At 41.2% G+C, this 12,646-nt stretch overlaps 1 protein-coding gene across 2 annotated transcripts in view; it reads left to right on the top strand.

Annotated features, from left to right (window-relative positions):
- The window catches only part of Csnk2a2 (casein kinase 2 alpha 2), a 41,585-nt gene that overhangs the window by 13,121 nt on the left and 15,818 nt on the right, over nt 1-12,646 (top strand). For both annotated transcript variants that reach the window (XM_021169952.2, XM_085843688.1), the window contains exons 4-5: nt 1,972-2,022; nt 9,631-9,690. In XM_021169952.2, coding sequence (XP_021025611.1) covers nt 1,972-2,022; nt 9,631-9,690 — 111 coding nt within the window. The remainder of the gene's footprint in view (nt 1-1,971; nt 2,023-9,630; nt 9,691-12,646) is intronic.

Here is a 12,646-nt window from a genome sequence, read left to right on the forward strand (position 1 = left end):
ATTTTCCAGAGAACCTAAGTTTTAGTCCCAGTACCTGTGTCAGGTAGCTAAGAGCCACCTTTAACTCCAGCTCTAGAGGGATCAGACATTTTGCTTCTGTGGATATCCATATTCACCTGCAAATAGCGAACACATAATATACACATAATTTAAAATAATTCTTCTTCTTTTTTTTTTTTTTTTTTTTTTTTTTGGTTTTTCGAAACAGGGTTTCTCTGTGTAGCCCTGGCTGTCCTGGAACTCACTCTGTAGACCAGGCTGACCTCAAACTCAGAAATCCACCTGCCTCTGCCTCCCAAGTGCTGGGATTAAAGGCATGCGCCACCACACCCGGCTACAATTCTTCTTTCAAATTGATGTAGGTGGAAATGGGAAGGGAAGCCTTAGCCCCTGAATTCGAGAGGATTAGGCTTACCTGAGTCTGTAGAAAGGCCATGTTTGGTTGGTTGTTTGTTTGTTTGTTTGTTTGTTTGTTTTTAAAGTTCTGTTTTATTATTTATTTTATGCATATGAGTACACCACCATTGCTGTCTTTAGACACATCAGAAGAGAGCATCAGATCCCATTACAAATGGTTGTGAGCCACCATGTGGTTGCTGGGAATTGAACTCAGGACCTCTGGAAGAGCAGTTGGTGCTCTTAACCACTGAGCCATCTCTCCAGCCCAAGATCAGGTTCTTGATGAAAATATTAGAATCGTTTGTTCTTGGTGCTACTAGAACTTTGCATTGCCCAGGTAAAGACCTGTGTGTGTGCAATGGTCCACTCCCTAAGAACCTTGAGCTAAATAAAGTTCTCAGCAGTAAAGATCTTTGAGATGAATTTTTACTTCTATAACCCTAAAACCCCTGTTTTTCTTCCAGTTTTGAAACAGTATTTCTGCCAATTAGCAGAAATTTATTTCACCTAAGTAAACCTGATATTTGAAGCTCTAGATTTCTACAAGGAAGTATTAAACGAAACATCTTACGGTTTTTTTCATTAAAGACTATGGTTTTGTGTGGAGAGTTTTTGTTATGTGCTATATGCTTTATGCATATGTGTATGGGGATGCATATGTTTGGAAGCCAGAAGTCTTTTCAGTTAGGCTGAGTGCCCATTGAGCTTCTGGGATCTGTCTCCACTACTGGCGATTACAGTACCCAGTTTTTGCATAGTTGTGGGGTATTTAGACTCAGGTCCTCTTGCTTCCATAGCAAGTGCCCTTAACCACTGAGCCATCTCTCCAGCTATACTACTTCTAAAAGTTTGATTACATTTGTCTGCCTCTGAGTCCAGATGATCTTTTAGGAGCCTAAAAACACAACATATTCTGAAAACCTATAAAAACTGTCAGATGCATCTTGCTTGCTCAACCATGATCCAAGTGTGCAGCTCTTGATATAGGTGGAGACTTGGGATATTGCTGAGAGTAAATCTTAAAAAAATGAGTTGCTCAGGGCTGCTGCTGCTGAATCATTTGGGGAATAATCTTCCTGTTTAAAACTTTACACATAGACAGAAGTAAATAGTATATGCTGTGCCCACTGAGCATGACTGAACTTGAGCTATATTTGCCCTCATGCCAACTTATAACCCTGCCCCTTTCCCACCTCTCACTTTTATTTTGAAGCAATCTAGACATCATAAATACTTCAAATTTTAAATTTAAAATACAAAAAGGTTTTCAGGGCTAGAGAGATTGCTCAATGTGTGAGTTCTTGCTGCTCTTCAGAGGGCCTGAGCTTGGACCCCAGTACTCATTTCAGTCTGCTCACGGCTGCCTAGTTCTCTAGCCCCAGGGGCTCCAGTATCCTCTTCTGATCTCTTTGGAGATGGACACACAAGAACAAATCTAGAAAAACAACAAGAAAACCTAGGCTGTCTCTGATTTGGGAATCCCCTTTTCATCTGTGAGGTTTGAGGGTGGGGCTCTGCAGATTGCATTTATTACTGTCTGAGTATCTAAAAAATCACTGTTCTCTCTTTCAGTCAAAGACACCAGCTTTGGTATTTGAATATATCAATAATACAGATTTTAAGGTGTGTATGCTTCTTTCTGGCATGGGGTTATTGGGGGTAGGAGGGAGTGGCTTGGGTACCATTTAAACTCCAAATCAAAGCACTCATGGATCTTGTTGGTGAGTCACACGACAACTTGGATCCTGAATAGTGCAGACCTTGGTTGGAGTTCTTGAACTTGGAGGAGTTATTCATTGCCCTTTGACTTGCTTCCTCGTGGAGTTAGCTGTGGAGTTGTCTGTGTAACATGCCTCACCTGTAACACGCTTGTTCTATACAGCACAGTTTTAGCAGGTGCTAACTTTGGTTTTCATGACATCTGCCATTGCTGAAAGGAAAGATAGTGGAAAGAGCTTCTGTGTAAAGAATCACTGAACTGAAGCTACTAAATATGATCTTATACACTACAGCAGTTGACAGCAATAACCTAACCTACTGAGAGGTCAGAGAACCTTATCCTGGGATATATATTAGAGAGAGGCAGACAGACAGACAGACAGACAGACAGACAGACAGACAGAGTCAGAGCCTTATTTTTGATCAGGATATACTACTTGAAACTGAGGGGTTGGGTGGTTGGTTAGTTGGTTGGTTGGTTTTGTATCCCTGAGTCTGTATATCCCAGACCATCCTAGAACTTGCTCTGTTGACCAATTTAACTCAGAGATCCTCCTTCCTCAGCCTCCAGAGTACTGAGATGTACTCAGTGTGCCACTGTGCTTAGCTGACTGAAGCATTCTTTTTTTTGAAGCATTCTTTTAAAGGAATGTTTTAAATATTGAATGATTTTTGAGAGACACTATCCCAGGCTTGCCTGGAATTCATCATAGCCTTTCTGCTTCAGTTTCCTAAGCACTAGGGTTATAAAAGTAAGCAGCCATGAGCAGCTTTAAACTTGGTTCATGGATTTGTTTATTGTATTTATTCATGGAGCATAAAAATAGAACCTACTCATGAGGGTTCTGGTGTTGCAACATACAAAAGGAAAACCTTTTTAGAACACAGTTTGAAAACAATATAAAAACAAAATAGTGATGTTGATTTCCAAGGGTCTGAGAGGACTTGTGGGTGATTACAACTCTCTGGCAAGGAATCAGACACTTGTGAATTGTTGGGAGATGCTAGAGATAAAGCCATCTTGTCAGATGTTGGTGTACAGCATTTATGTTGCAGGTGAAATGAAAGATCCTTATTTGCACATGTAATTTTCTTAGCTAATCTCTCTAAGGGTATCTAATGAAAACTAAAAGGATACATTGACTTAAAAATGAAGTAAATTTTATATCTTTTTTGTATGTAACAAATGTTTTATTAAAACATTTATAAAGGAGTTATCCTTTACAGGTAAAATCAGTGACCAGCATTTTGTGTTTCTCAGAGGTGTTATGTGCCAGGTTCTGTGGGGAGTTAACAAATTCTAATGTCTGGGAAGCCTGTCTCTCTGGGATCTGAAGGAAGTGTTCTGAAGACATGGATAGACTTCTAAAGAATATCCTTTTGAAGGATGTGCTTTTAAAGAAATCATGGGAATCAGTCATTTTTGAAGGTTGCATATTTGAGAACATCTTTTCTCCTCCTCACTCATGTCTTCACTATAATTTTGTGTTGAATTCCTGATCTCTTCTGTTTTGAAGAGTGTCGGCACTGGTGCCGTTCCGTTCCTGTTTGATCTAAAGATTTCTCTTTCCTTTTTCTGGAAGTGTTTAGGAATTTCTCTTCATTCCCAGTCTTGTGAATGTTTGAATATGTGCCTTCCTGTGGGCGCCTTTCATCCTTTGTTCTGGGTTCTTGCTGAGCCTTTTCCATCTGAAAGCTCATGGCTTTCCATATTTTCAGTGTTCTTTGATTTCTCCCCCCCCCCTTTCTTGTTCTCACTGTCTAGAATATAATTCAAATGTTAGACTTTGTATTTTAGAAGTCCGTTTCAGTCTCTGAATTTTTAAAAATAGTCTTCTGTTCTCTTACACTTTATGTAATATCTGTTTCCTCATAGAGATGGTTGCATCTTCTCCCCATGCCATTTTTCTTCACAATTTCGTTGTCTCTGATAGTTGCTGCTGCTGTTTTGGAGTAATGCTCTGAAAGGCAGTCACCTCGTGCCTTGGGGATACCTTGGCTATTGGGTCTTATTGGTCTCCAGTTGAGTGTGTTAGGGTCTCATGGAGATTTCAGTGATGTTAGTGTGCTAGCTCACAGCTGCTGCCTTCAGCTTGCTGTTTGCTCTCTTTCAGACATAGCTGGGTCTGTCCACTTCTGGACCTTTCTGTGCTTCTTAGTTTGAGCTGTGTGAGCTTCTCACTGTTTGTCTGAACGTCCAGCTTTTTAAGTCTATAGAGTCCATGACCGTGCTGACTTCAAACTGTTGTTTTACTCCCAGTTCTGGAGTCTATCCCTTCCAGGCCTGTATGTAACTGCAGAGGACCTTCAGGTGAAGCACAGGGATAGGAGTCCCCTTTGAACACTGAGCCATGCTATTTTGGTCAGCCTAAAAGAACACTAAATATCAGGTAGCATGTGTGTTTGGAAGAATGAATGATAGCTCTTAGATGGTTTGTCTTCTAGGTAGGATGACAGGTCACCAATTGGCAATCTGTTCGTCTTTATATACTTAAGAAAGATTTTTTGTCTTGTGTGTATCTTAATGGAAAGGTTTGGTTTTCCTTTTCATCATTTCCCTTTTACTGTGAAGTATAGTAACTGGCTTTAAAGTACCACACAGAAGAGTGTTTGTCCTGGCTGATGTCAGGTTGAAGCATTTGTGCCTTGGCTTAGGGAGTTGCTCAGTGATGGGTGTTCACTTAGCACTTACTTCCCTAGCATGCACAGGGCCCTGGGTTCCATCACTGGCACTACACGATAACACAAAAGCAACAATGCAGTGTACACAACTTGTTTAGTGATTTTTATTGGACCATTGGTAATCACTTTGGTCGGTAAGTTTCCTTTCATTATGGAAATGTTTCATTTTGATATCTAGGTTATATTGCATCGGTAAAGTTAGTTTGAGTAGTTTTTCCTCACTACTGCCTCTAAACTCGTACACACGGTGTATAAATCTAGGCAGCTCTCTTCCTGACTTCTTGTTAATGTTAGATGACAAGTTTTATATTCAAAATGCAAATTTTGAACTTGTGGGCTATGTATAGGTTTTCTCCTAGGCTTTCTGCACAGGGGTCACTCTCAGCCATGGCCCAGGTGGGCTAGCTAGTGTTTCCATGTCTTCCTAGTCCATCTTTTTGCTGAGTCATCTTGTAGATAGTTGGACATTCTCTTACTTGGCTTTTGAATGTGCTGTTACTAGAACCTGAGCATTTACCTGTGTAGTCACAGAATCCAAGATATTGATTTTCACTGTACTCCATCTACTATCATAACTATTGTCAGTGACTCTGTCCCCATAATGTCTTTCAGAGCTGTATGTTTTCAGAGCATATGGTTCAAGATCAACGGGGCATTTCAGAAAATCTTTGTTGACTCCTAATTTGATTGTACTTGTGTCCAGAGAATATAATCTCTTCAGGTTGTGCATCTCTAGTCTAAAAAATCTCAAATGTGGAGTGCTTCTCAGTACATCACCCCACAAAGTAGAAAATGAGAGCCATATCATGAAAGTTTTTAACGTTTTTTAAAAACTATTTAAAATCTTGAATAAACTGATGTGGTCGTACATGCCATTAATCTTAACCACTTGGGAAGTAGAGACAGGTAGATCTCTGTGTTTGATGCCATCCAGGACTACATAGTAAGGCCCTGTCTCAAATGAAAAGGTATGAACTTAGCTTTGTGGTCTGTGGCTATGAAACACAAATGGATTTGGCCAGATGTTGTGGCTGGGGCCTCTAATCCCAGCATTCAAAAGGCAGAAAGAAGCCAAAGGGAGTTTGGGGTTAAGGTGGGCTACATGAAATCCTGCTTAAAAATAAAATAAAATAAAAAAGTATCCCCAAAACAAAGCCATGAATGAATTTTATGTTTAGACTTGGGTCTAAGAACCAAGATATTTCACTATGCTGATGCAAAGATTCTAAACACTGAAAATTACCTGACAGGAGAAACATTTTGGGTCCCAAGTACCTCAGATACCCAGCCCGTGTAGTGCTGGCTCTTTGGAACCTGTTGGTGTTCACTAAATCTAGTGTAGGCAATGTTTTAACCGTGACGGTTAGTTCTCTGTGACCATAATCACTTTTCCCTGGTGTTTGATTTCATGGTAGAGGTACTAGTTGGGTTAGTTCCTCCTATAGAACCTCCAGCTGTTTCCTCTATGTGAAAGTTAGCCCTCAAATGGCAGAGTCATCTCTAAGAGTTAAGAGTGAACACTTAACAGCATACTCCTCAACTTGAAAGTTCTTAAGAGTTGGATATGGTGGCACACACCTATAATCCCAGTGCTTGGGAGACTGAGATAGAAGAATTCTAAGTTCAAGACCAACCTGGGCTACATAGCAAATTCTAGCTCACCTTGAGCTGCATAGGAAGATCGTGTCTCAGAACAAGTCTAAAGGAAAAGATGTCCATTTTCTGCGTGTTAAGTAAGAATGTTGTAAGGGGTGGAGAGATGGTTAAATGGTTAAGAGCACTGTCTGCTCTTCCAGAGGTCCTGAGTTCAATTCCCAGCAATTACAAGGTAGCTCACAACCATCTGCATTCATGCGTAGGAGTGAGGCCCAGTGTAGCCATTCCTTGGGTGTCTGTGATTTTTTTATAGGAAACCTCAGGCTTGGTTATCAAATTGCAGTGTCTTCCATTCTCTTGTTCAGATGTAGGGTTTATTTTTAAAGCCCAAGATATATTCAACCAGGCTGTAGTAGAACTGATTTCAGGGAAACATGAGTGTGGGTGAGGCTTTGCAGCCAAACTGGAATGGGAAAGAGGTTTGTTCCTTACTACTTCCACTTTATTACATTTAGTGTGTATTTATGTGTCATAATGTGTGTGGACTGGCCATTGTCCATATGGGTGCTAGGGAATCACACACTTGATAAGTCTCTTATGCAAATGTGCAAACTGTTTACTTCCTGCCTGCATTCTGCAGTTGCTTGGTTAATAATCTCCACATAGCTGGGGGGAAAGTGGGGTTCTTACAAAGTTTTTCTTTCTAATTTCCCATGGACTCTGTTGGGCCTTGGAAGGTAGGATCTGTTTTGTTCCACTAACTGGCAAGCATTATAAAAGCAATTGTGGGGAATTAGACCTGTTATATGTCTTGCCGTATGAGGACTTGGCTTGAGGGTTTGGTAGAGAAAATGGGTGTAGGTTACAGCTGTGCAATGGAGCCATGACATATTATATTTAGGAAAGTGGGGAGAGTTCAGAGATCCTGAATCGCCATGGTAGTGCCCACCATCAGCCGAGGGCACCTGTTTCCCTCATGTGCATAGCCAGGCACTCAGGCAACATGAACATGGCTCTAGCAGGAGACAGGTTTATGTTCACAACAGTGAGGGTTTACTTCTAGAACTCCAGGTTGCTGCCAGTACCTGGTGCTAATTCTAGGGCCACTGAGGATCTCACTGTGCTGTGAACGCCTTAGAACAGTGGTTCTGAGCCATGTGTGGCAACCCATTTGCGCATTGCATATCAGATTTACTTTACAACAGCAGCATAAGTAGTTAGGGAGTAGCAACACAGTAATTTTATGGTTGGGGTTATCATGACACAAGGAACTGTATTAAAGGGCTGCAGCGCTAGCCAGGAAGGTTGAGAACACTGCCTCAGAGGGAGATCATGGCATGGCCTAAGACTCAGAGAAGGGAGACTCCTGATTCTCTCTAGAAAGCTCAGAGGATGGTTTGGAAGAGAAGCACTGGAAAGGGACGATGGAGGGCAAATACATGTTGGTGTCTTCAGAGAGGGTGGTTCTTGGAGCCCCAGTGGGGATTGTAGCAACAACTATTAAAGGAAGCCAGGTTGCTCTGGAGAGGCCTTAATTAGAAGCCCAGGTGGTTACTTGGTCCAGATGGAGCTTAAACTTCTCCGACCAAGAACTCCTGGGGGAAAAAGGAGGTCACAATAAGTGGTGGCTAGCCATTCAGGGCTTTGTAATGAAATAAATCCAAGCACTGCTGTGTAGGGAATGTCTTTCATATCCAGTAAAATTGGTACTGGTTTGAATATTCAGAAATACTTTGTTGACAGCCCAAGGACATTTTTTTATGCCATAGGCCCTTTATACTATGATTGATATAGATAGTACATGATATGAGAAGAAAAGCCTTTTATAGATTAAAGGTTCAAATAAAATAGCCCATTGGTTTTCTGAAAATAAAAATCCTAGCACTCTGAGAGTTTGTGAATTTGGTCTTTTCTCTTTTCTGGGCTATTTATTGACTCATGGTTCAGTTTAGCACAGCCTGTACAATTGATCTGTCTCACCCAAGTTGGTATCTAAAGCTTGGACCTGTACATCCCGTTGGAAGTTGTGACCAAGTAGTAGATAAGAAGCCTGCTTTTAAGCACAAGGCTGGGAAGACAGAGCCCCCTTGGGTTTGGTCATTAGGAAGCTGAAAGTCCCTGGCAGAAATGGTGAGTGAGTATGCTTGAGTACAGCTCAGCTCTCAAGGGCCACCCAGGGGTGAGCCCCTAGCCACACAGCAGCTTGTGGGCCTGTGCCAGCAGCTGTCTGAGGCCAAGAGAGCTGCACATTCCTACTAAGTTACTCTTTTTGCTAAAGGCCAAAGGGGTTGGGGGTGCCCTCTTCTTCTACACCTGTGCTTAGAAAATACTTTTTATTAGTTTCATTGAAATTTTTGCTAATAAGCAGTTTTATTTTCCTCTTTATAGAATCACAGTGTCTATCCATTACAAAGTGGATATGCACTCCTTGGAATATGTTGTTTGAGTCTTTCTTCTAAGAGTAAAAGTTTAAAGCCATTCCAACAACTTTATTTGTAGAAAGTACTACCTAGATTGACAGGAAAGGAGACTTACTTGGAATTGATTATTAGAGGTGGGCTTGGGTACTTTAATGATCCTGGTACTCTTCTCTAAAAAATTGAAATTTATTTCAAACGCCCATGAGATGGATCTCTGAATGATCAATAATGAAAGGTTCCATGAGTGCGTTACCTTGTGGTCATGTTTGACACTGCAGTCTTTTTATTTTTTAAATGCCCTATTTTATAAATCTTTTTTTAAAAAATCAAATATTGCCTGTGATCTTTTTTTTTTTTTTCCCCCCCAACCTGGAATTGTTTGGAGAACATAGCATAGATTTTTGGAAAGTCTCTTACCATCTCCAAAATTCTCACTTTTCTTGTTTCTTTTACGAAATGTTTTATTCCCCTAACACTACTCCGAATTCCCTGGAGTAGTTCTCCACGTGTGCTGTGTAGGGGCTGGGCTCAGCTTGCTGTGCAGTAGAATATGTGCACAGCTCAACAACAGACCTCACAGCAGTGTGGCCGTGGTTATTGAAATTGAAGTGTTTCCTGTCCCAGAACTCCTTCCTTTCCCCATCTCTATTGAAGGTAGAAATGTTGGACTCCTTATCTTTGCTATTCCAGGTCAGGCACTGAACTCCTGGGTGTCCATAATGTAAGCGCAAAATTTGCAGGGGAAGGCCAGTGTTTAGAATATCAGAACACAGTCAGACTACATTAACTTTCTGCTTTCTGAAATCTGTTTCAGCAACTCTACCAGATCCTGACTGACTTTGATATCCGGTTTTATATGTATGAACTACTTAAAGTAAGTGGCGTTTGCTGATTGTGGTCCCCCCTCAGGCTTGGATTTTTGAGAGGATGTTAAAAAATACAGAGAATTCAAGCAGAATATTTCTTAATAGAGAACTTAGTGAGACTTAAGTTCTGATGAGAATCCTGTTGTGAGACCTCACAGATTTTCAATCAAACTTGGAAATTTGGCCAAATAAGGAGTGCAGGGCCGTTATACAAAGTTCACAACCCCTCATGTATGGCTCTTATTGGCAGTTGGAGTTTTTTTTCTTTGCCAGGTAATTAATCCTAGTTTTCTCTATGACAAGTGACTTTTTTAAAAAAAAGTCTTTAAGTCTGAGGTCCTTTTCAATTGCTTATAATTTGTTCAATTTGCTTATAATAAGTCCTTTTCAATTGCTTATAATTGTAATCAATTATAATTTGATGAGATGGCCTGGTAACTTTTTTTTTTTTTTTTTAAGAGTCAGGTCTGCCTGACTGAGACGAGATAGTCTGGGTTGGGCTCATTCATGTGCCTGTGTGATGTGGGCTGGGGTTGCTGGAATAGTTGAAGTCCTGTCTTCCAAGTAACAATAAGAATGGGAACCTCAGCGTGCAGCCTGCCAAGGTCAGCCCTGTAGTTTGGCCCTCAACGTCAATATGTTTGTTGAATTAGTTGGTATAAAATGTTAGTTGGTTGGGTTTTTGGGGGGGGTCGGGATGCGGTTAGTGTTTTCGTTTTTTTTAAAGGCAGGGTTTCTCTCCTGGAACTCCCTCTGTAGACCAGGTTCCAGGGGATCCTCAAACTCAGAGATCTGCTTGCCTCCACTTCCCGAGTACTTGGGAACAAAGCCAATTGCCACCACCTGGCAGTTACTATTTCTTTCTTGATGGGAAAGTCATGAAGAGGGATATACATAATTGGCAGACATTTGCAGCCATCTTTTAAGTTTTTCAAACTGTCTTTTAACATCCCTTTTTTGTATGAAAACATCTGCATCTCACCTGCACTGGCTAGTTTGAGCAAGTGAGAAGTGATGGGTGAACCTTCTAAGTGACTTACAAATACCAAGTACTAAAAAAATCGAAGCATTATCAATCAACAGACACATGTTTTTATTTGTCTTGATGAACACTGCAGTAAAGCACTGTGAACCAGTCACGTATAGCTTTGGGGTAATGGATCACTAAGAACTTAACACTGTGTACCTCCCCCAGAAGTGCATCATAAATACAAAATTGGCCAACATGGTGGCACATAACTTTAATCCCAGCACTTGTGAGGTGGAGGTAGGCGAATCTCTTGAGTTCAATGCTTGTGAACCTCAATTAAGAAAATTGCCAAGATGGGGTTTGTGTGGAAACTGAAAAACATTGCTCAAGCAAAATACCAGGTTGAAGCAAGGTTGGACTTGGGGTGTGGAAGTTTGCAGATCTGGCTTCCTGAAATGAATGTTTTCCTTAGAATTGTTCTTGAGTGATCTGCCTGTTACTAGAGCCAGAATGCTGGGCTTAGAATTCGCTAGTGTCTGTTGAGCTTTGTTAGGAAGGATAGACTGCTTGAACTGGCCTTCCTTTCCTGTGGAAGTGTGCAGTGGGAAGAGGTTTGCCATGCTGTGAACATCAAGCTGTGCCTTTGCTAGAGGTCTTCCCAGAAATCCCCATGTGTGCACTATGAGAACCACTGTCCTCTTCTCACAGGAGCTCATTTAAGTCACTTTCAAGTCTTGGAGTTTTTAGTTAGCACGAGCTCCATGAAGACAAACCTAGCACATCAGTGCTCAATGCTGGCGCCCACACTGCTGTCCAGTGATGGCAGTGAGCTATCTCTTTCTGCTAATGAGGCAAAATCCCAATGTTTAGGAGCAGAAGCTGTAGCAGATATTAAAACTGAATTACCCCTCAAGGAATATACAGGCATGTTAGGAACCCACGGTATGTCTGGCCACTATACCCTGCCAAGAACTAATCGCTGCTTTTTTTTTTTTTTTTTTTTTTTTTGGCTTAGTCCTTGGTTCCATCCTATATTTTTTATATCCCAGGTATTGTCAGAATTAGATCTTTGACAGAGACTAGATAAAATGAAAAAAAAAAATCAACATTTTCTTTTAGAAAATAGGAAATATTTAACCTTACTGAAAATGTAGAAGAAGCAATCAACATTTTCTTTTAGAAAATAGGAAATATTTAACCTTGCTGAAAATGTAGAAGAAGCCGGGCGGTGGTGGCGCACGCCTTTAATCCCAGCACTCGGGAGGCAGAGGCAGGCCTGGTCGAGGTTTGAGTTCGAGGCCAGCCTGGTCTACAAAGTGAGTTCCAGGACAGCCAGAGCTACACAGAAAAACCCTGTCTCGAAAAACCAAAGAGAGAGGGAGAAGGAAGGAAGGAAGGAAGGAAGGAAGGAAGGAAGGAAGGAAGGAAGGAAGGAAGGAAGGAAATGTAGAAAAACCTGAGGGTGAAGGCTGTGGGTGACTGCTCAGTGACTGCCTCTGCCCGCCAGGCTTTCTGTGATCAGATTCAGATTTAGGGTGTGTTGTGTGCCCTCACGGATCCTAGTTTCATAAGACAACTGCAGAGATGGATTTGGGTGAGAACTATAAAATTCTGGGTAAACAAATACCAGTTGAAAGAAGGCACCAAGAGCTCATTGCAATCTTGCTACATCTATTGTAAAGCAAAACAAAAATTGGAACTAGAACATAGGTAAAGTAAATCAGTCTTAAGTCTCCATGGTGCTCCATTGTAAATCCTCCAGTCAGATGTCCTTGAGTCTGTGGTAGCTCTTTAAATTAAGCAAAGCTAAGAGTTCTGTTATCTGTAGGACTCTGGTCATATACCAGGTGCTTAGTGGCCTTGCATAGCTGGTGACAAGCTGTAACTATAGATTGTTTGCTGCAGAAACGGTAGCGTAATTACAGATGTCCAGAAAGTGATCCTGGGCTCCTTCCTTTCAGTATTTCTTTCTTCAGAGATTATGTCACCTTGTC

The sequence above is a fragment of the Mus caroli genome, unplaced genomic scaffold (genome assembly GCF_978045245.1).
Source record: "Mus caroli unplaced genomic scaffold, Mus_caroli_1 scaffold_10, whole genome shotgun sequence".
NCBI classification, from domain to species: Eukaryota; Metazoa; Chordata; class Mammalia; order Rodentia; family Muridae; genus Mus; species Mus caroli.